Raw genomic sequence first — 10,339 nt, forward strand, 5'->3', positions numbered from 1 at the left:
TGATTAGCTTATGGTCTGACCTGACCAACGAGGGGGTGACCATAGGTGTTGAGCATCGATTTCCCATGTTGGTAATGACCAAGTCTAGGATATTGGAGCCCCTGGTGGGACTATGGATTAGTTGATCCAGGGCATTGGAATTTATGAATTCCAAGAACCGTTCGGCAAAGGTGTTGGTACATGAGTAGTTTTCCCAGTTAATGGCAGGGTAGTTGAAATCACCCAATATTAGGGTGTTTGGTTGTATATTAATATTTTTCAGTATGTTTAGAAATGTGTAGTGAGAATCTTGGGGCATAGTGGGGGATCTGTAGCAAGCTACAATTTGGATTGCAGTCTTACCTAGTGTTAGTTGCACCTGGAGAATTTTAGATGCATTGTGCTGGGCAACTAATGTGGTGGTGTGAATATCCTTGGTGAATATGGATACTCTTCCACCTTTAGTGATTCAATCCTAGTTTGGTGGCCAAAAAGTGTGGTAAGAGTTGTAGGCTAGTATTGCCTTTCCCCGACTCCTCTCATATCACAATTCCTAAAGAAAGCCAAAAGGATGAAGAATTCAGTAATCCTCATTGCTCCCTTCTGGCTTTGACAGGTTTGGTTTCCCTTCCTTTGGCCTCATCTAATAAGGAAACCATGTATTTTGGATCCAGTTCCAGATCTGCTAACTCACTCAGAGGGCACAATTCATCCTTTCCTTTCTTCTCTTGTCCAATGTATTATTATTATTGCTCATTACAAGTCTTCTGCTAGAAAACTGTATCAAAGCAAATGGGAACATTTTACTAGTTGGGCCTTAAAAAATGAACTGGACCCTTATACCAGTCCCATTCATAAGTTTAGAATTTTCTAAATACACTTTTCAATCTGGTTCCTGTGCATCTACGATAAAAGTTCATCTGGCAGTGATTTCAAATTTCCATTAAGGCTTGAATGACTCTTCTCCATACCTCTCAACCTGGAAACATCAAAAATCTGAACAAGGCACATGAAAAATAGGTACAAATCTGTACGCTAATTAACATAAAATGTGCATACATAATTACATAACCCCTACCACTCCAATGGAATTGTGGGATACAACTTTCAAATGCAAACTGAAGAACAGACAACCAAAATATGGTACCAGAGTCCCCCTGCAGCCATTCCAATGTCCCATTATCTGGCTATTTTCCCCCATTTACCATAAACACTAATGTGCATACTGTTTTACTTCTACAATGATTATTTGGATTTTATTTTTACATTTTATAGCACAATGCACAAACACTACTAGACATATGCTAAACAAAGCAATACTGTCTCACAATGAAAATAGACTTAGTATTAAAACTTCTCTGTCCTTGAAATTCACATTCATTGAAACAGCATTGAAACCACACCATATTCAAAGAAATTGCATCTGGCCAGTGGTGGATAAAGATTACCTTTGGGCAGTTTTCAAATCATAGGTCCCTTGCACACAAAACAAGAAACATACATGTGTTATTTGAATCACCTTCCTGACTTTATTAAATTATATTCTTTGTATAATACAGCACACTTGTTAGACTTAGAGCGCATTTTAAATTTATTGTTTGAACATTTTTCCAGTAGGCAATGATGCATGAACCAATAATGACAAAACTGCCCAATTCAGAACATTTCCATCATAAAAGTCTACTTCCACACACACATATATATGGATTCATTTTATAATCTTGAAATATTGAAATCTCGAATTTCAGTATCTCAAGACTATAAAGCCAAACATTAACAATATCGAAACCCCAAAAGCACGAAATTCAAAATTGCGACTTTTAAGTACACCCTCCACCACACAAACATACATACACCTTCCTCCCTATACTACAACAAACCAACAAAACACACACAAACAGAACACAAATACACACACATACCCTACATATAAGCAAGGGGGCAAGCCCCCCCACACCTCTGCTACTTATATATACTAACTCCAAGGTCGCACTAAAAAGACAAAGACACTAAAACCACCACTACGTACTCTATATTCCCCTTGCACAAACATACACCATATACATACAAACACCACCACTCTCAACACTTATACACTCACACTCTTACCTACCTACCTTAACCTACAGCTAAAACTTCCCAACACACTCACATTCACTCAAATCCCTACCCAAAACCCTTAAAAAACAGCACTTACCTGAATCTCCACATATATCCACACAACATTAGGCAAACCATATCCCACAGCACCTTACAAACACAGCAAATCCCATGTACTGCACCACCACAACCGCAAATTCGACACTTTGAATTCGATCAAGTGCAGTTTCACTCAACTGCACTTTCAGCATTTTCGTCTCGAGATACTGAAATTTGAGATTTCAGTATTTTGAGATAGTAAAGTGCTTATATATATGTATGTATATATATATATATATATATATATATATATATATATATATATATATATATATATATATATATAAATATAATGACAGTAGTATAAGCCATAGGCATCTTGCACAGCTTCTCGAACTTATTTTCAATTTCAATTTTTTGCATGACTTACTCTGATTTGTGTTATCAGACCAACTCAATAGCTGTAAATGCACAGCAAAATAAATTAGGCAAACTGCATGTTTTAAGACTTCCAATTTTTAGTCCAAGTATTGACAGACCCTCTTCTACATTTATCCTGAAGCATCAAAACTATCATTGTAATCCAAGTGCTGTTAACTGGCCACTCTTGCTTCTCTACTGTCTGCAGTGTAAAAATATGTGTTTTATCTTGAATGCTGGAAAATGTACTGTACTTGTTTAAAAATATTTTTCATATAATGCAGCACAGAACATAATAATTCTGATTTTCTGTTCCTGAATTTGGGTTAATGATATTTGTTGTTCTTTCCACTGAGGCACAAATGCCCTTGTGCATGACATTTTCTCACTTCTTTTGTATCTGTAGCTACACTCTTGACTTGTTACACCCACCCCTTTTAAAATTACAACAACACAGTACAGTATCAGCAATGCATCTACATACTGTGGGAGTAGAACTCACAGCATTCTGCATCAAAAGCAAATATTTAACCTGTTATGTTATTAACAATGCAAGTGATGCCACATAAGCAACACTAAACTCCTTTTCCCCTGAACCTCTCAGCTCCTTGTAAAATCCACTCAGCACTCAACTGCATCTCTCAACTTTACAGCACAAGGAATCTGGAAAAGGCAAAATTTATTGGGGGGGGGGGGGCAAAAACCAGAAACAGATTTTAAACATTGCTTGTATAATTTTGGAAAGTTGATAGAATAAAATGCTGTGTTGCCACCATGCATTTTACTGCCAAGTCTTGAATCCAGGACCCTGTGCACTACAGTCAGAGCAACATACCACTATGCCAAATCAGCAGTTTCCTGAATGATAGGAAGACTGATACTTAAATGGATATAATTTAGTGAATTCAGTTCTCACTTCTCACCATAGCTCTCAATCTCTTAGCACAAAAAATCTGGACAAAGCCAATAATGGGAGAATACAGAATTCTGTTCTCACTTCTCACCATAGCTCTCAATGTCTTAGCACAAAAAACCTGGACAAATCCAATAATGGGGAAATACAACCCCAAAAATAGGAACAAATTTTAAATACAGATCTTATAAACTTAGAAAATTGCTAGAATAAAAAGTTTTGTGTTATCATTTATTTTCCTGAAGAATATGAAGTCTGAAATTAAAATGCCTGTCATTATTTAGTGAAATCAGTCCTTCAAAGATTTGCCACAAAAATCTAGAAAACCCCACGTTTTATGATGAACAGAACAAAAATATGAGGCATAAATCTAGAAAGCTTTCACAAGTGGTGGTGGCTAGGGACTTCAAGCTCTAGTCAGCGCAGCATAATAAATACCTATGTAGTCCTGTTAACATCCTTGTGGCTTGTTTCCATTTGCAGAATCACCATTCCTGCTTGCAGCTACCCATTAACAGCTAATGAACCACCGTTATTCCATTCCCTCACAGCTTGGCTGGAGTAGCCGGAAATGCATGCACGTGAGCCCTTGAGCTAATTTCTGGCAGGCTGGCAGGCCATTTCAAGGAGCTGATGTCATTGCACATGTGATGACATCAACTCAAAAATCTGAAAAGAAAATTAAAATAAAAAAGCCGGAAAATTCAGAAATTAAGGGGTGCCACTCAGGAATTATCACACCCCATTATTTGGACCCCAAAACTCAGTAAAAACAGAGTAATTCCAAAAAATATTGATTTGTTGAAGTTTAAAAGTAGTGGTTAACACTGAAATATCAGCATGATGTTTAATGAGTCTGTTAAATTGAATGAAATTAATCTACAGCTACTAAAATGAAAGCCACTCTTGTACAAACTGATGTAGTATGTAAAATATACATCTTTATTGGAATGTGTTGCAGCACAACTGCTTTCTAACATACTTTAGGCAATTACAAAAAAAAATCAAATTTCAGTTAAAATTATCTGTGATAGCACACACACACACACACACACACACACACACACACACACACACACACACGCACACTATGTTTTGGAAATTTGCAAGAATTTCAGAGGCTCTCTGTTCTTAACTTAGTATGTACATTTTGTATTTAAAAGGAGTAGTGTCTTTTCCAACTTCCAGATCAATTTAATGCAAGAAAGAAAATTACTACTAGTATAGGTACTGACAGAGTTCTCGCCATGCCTGCTGCATTTTGTATAAACCAGTATCTCCACTGTCCGTTTTATAGCACAAGGCCTGTGTTTTCTGCAGTTGTGACATGTTGTGAAGCTGGTTCATCATTAGAGTAGTCCTAATTAACAAAAGTACTTCATTTCTTAATTTAAGGAAATATTTATTACAAGTGTCTCTGCTTTCAGAAGAAAGCAGCACCTACAAAAGCATAGGTATGCTGGATCTTGTATTCCAATAGAGGGAAATAGTAAAGGTGGCCTCTTGATTCCTGTGTGAAAATGATGGAATAAATCACTGGTCACATCTCATTTTATCTCCACATATTTTTGTAGTTGTTTCCATGTTACACAATGCATATAGGAGACTCCAGCAGTGAAGGCGATAAACAAACCTATTCGCACCCAGTCAGTAGCATATCTGGTATTTTCTGCAAAGAGGGATAAAAAGGGTAAGAAACTGTAAAGATGTGTTTTTCTTCAACTTGGTAAAATATACACAGTATCAAGACACATTCTACTAGGGTCTTTGAGGAATGCTGTATCCTAATAGTAGATTTTGATGGCAGAAAATTATCTCTTTAACCACTTAATTTGACCCTAGCAAGTACATAAGCTGCAGGTGTTTCATAAACATCAGTATAGATTTCTTCTCTTCTGGTTTATCACTGTTCTTGTACTCAGAAACATCACTTTAGTTATCCAAAGGATAGCCATCACTAGCTGCTAATGTTGCAGAAATTATGGACACTGAGAGACCATACTATTGGCATTTTACATATCTTTAGAAGATACAATATATGTATTTCATTGCAGTATAAAATGTTCTAACCATTTGTAATTCAGAAGTTCATTAGATTAGATTGGAAGTGCAAGGGTCTTGCTTTCTTGAAAAAAACAGCTGTAAAGGAGAACAGTGACTATTGTTTTTTGTACCATTTCATGGGGTGGCAAAAGCCACATCACTATGGCTAGGCTTACAAATGCCCCAGGGCAGCTAGCCTAGTACTATACTATGAAACTATGAAACTATGAAACTATAAACATCCATTGCTCTCATGTAGCTTCATATTACTTTTTTTAGTAATTCCATAACTTGCCTTATGAGTCTTACAATTTCCAAGAAATACCTTGTCTAAAACAAAAAACAGTAAGCACATTGTTTTAAATGTTGAGTGAGTGGTCAAAATACTCATTTTTTTACTTCTTATACTGAAGAAAATACTTCTACTAGGAATGTGAAAACTGAAAAAATGCATGCTTTAAATGAAGTAGTTTCTTTGCAGTGCGACAAGTCTAAAGCAAGAATAATTGTGCCTGCATTACGTTGTTGAGTTACAATTAAGCAAGAGAAATGTATTTTTGGAGGAAGAAATGTTCACACCCTGCTACATTCTAACTGCATGATTAACTTTGTTAAGGGTCCCCTAATGTGCAATTATAAGAGTTATAATGACAAAAACATATGGTAATATGTATTCATTCCCCGGGATTCATGAACCTTGCGCCAGGCGCACGCATAGCGTAGGCGCCACAACGCCAGATATGGCCGCCGAGCGATTCAGGTACGATCCAATTCCACGTGCACTACCGGCGTGTGCCTGAGTTGCGCCGCCTCCGGCGTAGGTATGTTAAACACCCCATGTGCGGTGTTGCACCATGCAAATGAAGGTATATAGTGATCCATGAAGTGGCACAGGCATAGCATAAGGGCACGGCAATGTAAACCAAAAAAAAACGGTTTACATATATCCAAACATGACATAGGAGTAACGGAAGGCTGTCAACGTCAGGTATCATACTGTTGCAATATGCCAATGGTGAAAGACACCGAGAATGTCAAAAGAAAACATGCACAAAATGTAAATAATGACATAAATGGTATGTCCGCAGAAACCACAGCAGGACCCCAGGACATGTCCGCGGAAGGTGCGAAACAATGAAATAATATGACAATGTCATAAAAGAGCAGTATAATACATATCAGCTTCACAGCCACAATACACCATAGTATGCATGGAAAGCCACAACCACAGCGCAAGGGTTGCCAAGGAGTGGCGGCAGTGTTCGGCGCCGTAACTATGTATTAGTAGTCAATGCCATGCAAATGAGGCAGATAATACTGAATCGGAACCCCCCCGCCAGCGTAAGGCTGCACCAAACGGCGCAGCGGTAATACACCGAGGAGTGGCCCAGAGGGAATACATGTCAACCGCAGAGGGGTGTGCCACTGTAGGAGGAAGCACATTGGAGCCCAGCAAACATGGGCTGTACAATGCACATCACAGCAGCAGGACCGGCGTGTGGGGAAATAGTTGCGCTGAGAGTACACAATGCGCGCAGAGATGCATGTGCATGAGGATGACTACGTTCCCCTAACCCAGTCATGTGACGGCCACCCCGTCAACAACAACGGATACAGGAAGGTGATGCGGAGAATATGAGGAAATGCGGAAGCAGTGTAATTGGAGTCGTAATGAGCAATCAACACCAATCAACCCACGAAGGGCAATTGGCGGCAGCTGACAACTCTGCATGCAGAAACCTGCAAAACGGGAAAGGGGAGGCATATGAATGCAAAGAAAGTAGGGGATGTAGCAGAATTGGAAAGAGTGAAGAACCGATACAGCACAGCCAAGTAGAGAGGTAGCATAACGGCGGCAGCAGACAAAATGCATGATATGCCATGTCCCAGAAACGACACATGACAGGGCTCTGCAGGATGCAATCCAGGAAATAGTAGGTGCAACGTGCAGTAACAGTAAGGTAAGGTCTAAAGCTAAACCAATGCAGGCAAGTGTAATGTAACACCAAAGGCAACAGCGTTGCAGTGCCAACAGTAAAACACGGAAGATAATCCACAGATACGGCCGCACAGACACACCCAATGACATCACCGGGTGTACAGCACAACAGTATAAAGTGTGAATGCACACAACACACAGCGCGTATTCCCAAACGCCGCACTTTAGGTGTAAACACACGGGGAACTTTTAAAATGTATATGTTGGGTGCCGCCGTGGCCGTGATACATCAGCATGTGTCAGAGACAGACGGAGTTGCGGAGGAGGGTGCCGACAACTACTGTAGGCCTCAGAGGAGAAGGAGAGTGTTCAGACCAAGGGTAACCTACCAGGGGCTTCAAGACCTAGAGATAGTAGAGCGTTACAGGGTGGACAGGGACACATTACAGCAAATAGCAGAGCTGTGCCGGCCACGCCTGAGAACAAGAAACAACAGATAGGAGCCCATCCCAGTGGACACAAAGGTATGTGTAAGCTTGCGAATACTGGCTACAGGTACCTTTCAAAGGCCAACCAGGGATATAATGGGCATCTCACAGGCATCAGCATCCAGGGTACTACACCAGTTTCTGGATGCCATGTTACAACATGCCCATGAGTATATATACTTCCCCAGATCTCAGGAGGAGTTGGCTAGCAATATACGCCACTTCCACCATGTGGCAGAATACCCGGAGGTACTGGGTGCGATAGACTGTACACACATACAAATCAAGTCACCACCTGGGGAGCAGGGTAGACGCTACATAAACCGCAAGGGATTCCCCTCCATCAATTGCCAGGTCGTGTGCAATGCGCAGGGCATTATCATGGATGTGTGTGCTGGCAGCCCTGGAAGCTACCACGACTCCCATATCTGGCATGCCTCACAGCTGTATCAGGTATTCGCCAGGGGGGACATCACACAAGGCCACCTTGTGGGGGATGCTGGCTATGCACTGGAGCCGTGGATGATGACACCCATCAGAAATGCACACACACACATGCAAGAATGCCATAATGAGGCACACGCACAAACCAGAATAATCATAGAGCGTGTGTTTGGGATGCTGAAATCACGGTTCCGGTGCTTGGATACATCCAGTGGAGCCCTGCAGTACTCTGCAGGCACATGTGCCCACATATTCATAGTATGTGCCATGCTACATAATATGATCCTGCGGAAACAGCTGCTGCAGGGACATAATGGTGAAGGGCCACAAAGCCCACCACAACTGCCAAGGCAAGCACAGGCACAGAGGGTTCAGCGCCATGAACACACTGTGCCAGCCCCAGTAGGCAGACGGAGGCGTACCCAATATGCCTATGCCCTGGCAAAGAGGGAACGTATAGCACATACTCTGACAGCGTAGGCCCCATGGACTGACACCTCCCTACCTGCACACACTGTGAAATGGATGGCACACAAACATGGCCGCCCGTAATATGTACCGTATGGGTGGTCCCATGTGTGACTCCAACATAGGTAGCACCCAAACACTGCACACCCAACAGCCAGCGGAGCATGGAACGCCAACACCTTAACCGTACGCGGGTCCTACAGCAGACGGCGTTGCCGTATGCTGCCACGTTCGCCGCAAGGTGTATACATATGTAGATATGTGCATACACAGATATGGAGATAGATATCATTACACACATAGAAATATATGTACACATACACATATATAAAGTACAACAGGTAAGACAGGGAATCAGAGGGATGCAAGGTGACAGAGAAGTAAGACGCGATATCTGTACATAGTAAACATAGTGAACGACAACCTGAGTATCCGGGAGGGTTGACAGAACAGGGAATGCCACCCATGGAAAGGTCAACCTACCTAAATGCATAATCGCGAGTCGGGATGATCGCCAGGCCACTGTACAGTAACAGTACATGTGCGGGTAACATTATTAGGATATGAGGAGGTAGACACCGCCGGTGATGCGGGCAACGCAGGTACTGTGTGCAACCGTCCCTGTGACAGCGGCAGTATGTGTATGTGTGCGGTGAGGGTGTCGTGTGTTCCGCTGTCTTGAGTGTAATGTGTTTGCCACTGTAAAATGTGTATGTAGGTGACATGTGACAGGCTGAGTGGAATAACATGTGTAGGCATACAGTATAGGAACCACAGGCGTATGTACAGCAGTACCCCCAAAGTAGTACTGAGAGCCCCTCCCTGGCTAGGCACGTGGCGACGTAAACGATGCAGCGAAAATGTCCCAGAATGTACCACAGGACTATAGCCAACATGAAATGCAAAGGACGTATGTACAAACCATGACCGTATGTATGACACCGATATGTTAATTGCAAAACGATACGTCGGCAACGTTACACAGCAATAGTCATGTACCGTGGAAATACGCATGTGCTACCCCGGCACTGATCGTGGCTACGCATCGCCCGTAAACACCGCTGTGTGTTCTACGAGTGTCAAACAAGCAATCGCCACCCGAATAGGTGGCAACCGGTAGCATACAGGCCGTCCCAAGTACAGGACCACAATGACCGTAAATATCCGGGACAAAATGCCAAGGGATAGTCGGCACGTACGAACAACCGCAGATATACTACCGATGTGAAGGAGGAATACATGCAGGAAGCACACATGCAGGCGATACCGACACCAGCCGACATCAACACAACCTACACTCCCAGAACAACAGACAGGTAACTTGCAGCTCCCCAGGCAGGGATGGAGCACACACACAAGCATACCGTGTATGTAGAAATGCAAGGCCCACAACCCGCACGTCACCCACAACCGATATACCCCATCTCACATATCAAAGGGATACAAGCCGCAATAGCAGCACAAACATACAGGCAGTCAATGACAGCGGCATAACACAAAAAAGCA

General features: G+C 41.9%; 1 protein-coding gene across 2 annotated transcripts in view; it reads right to left on the minus strand.

Moving 5' to 3' along the window:
* Nucleotides 1-4,419: 4,419 nt before the first annotated feature.
* LOC122801418 (tyrosine-protein phosphatase non-receptor type substrate 1-like) overlaps nucleotides 4,420-10,339 on the minus strand; it is a 256,652-nt gene continuing 250,732 nt past the window's right edge. The window contains exon 5 of one of the 2 annotated variants that reach the window (XM_044070932.1): nucleotides 4,420-5,120. In XM_044070932.1, coding sequence (XP_043926867.1) covers nucleotides 4,999-5,120 — 122 coding nt within the window. In that variant the 3' untranslated portion in view covers nucleotides 4,420-4,998. The remainder of the gene's footprint in view (nucleotides 5,121-10,339) is intronic. The other variant, XM_044070933.1, reaches the window with a different exon arrangement.

This window comes from Protopterus annectens, chromosome 4.part1, assembly GCF_019279795.1.
Source record: "Protopterus annectens isolate FY-2018-M chromosome 4.part1, PAN1.0, whole genome shotgun sequence".
NCBI lineage: Eukaryota > Metazoa > Chordata > Ceratodontiformes > Protopteridae > Protopterus > Protopterus annectens.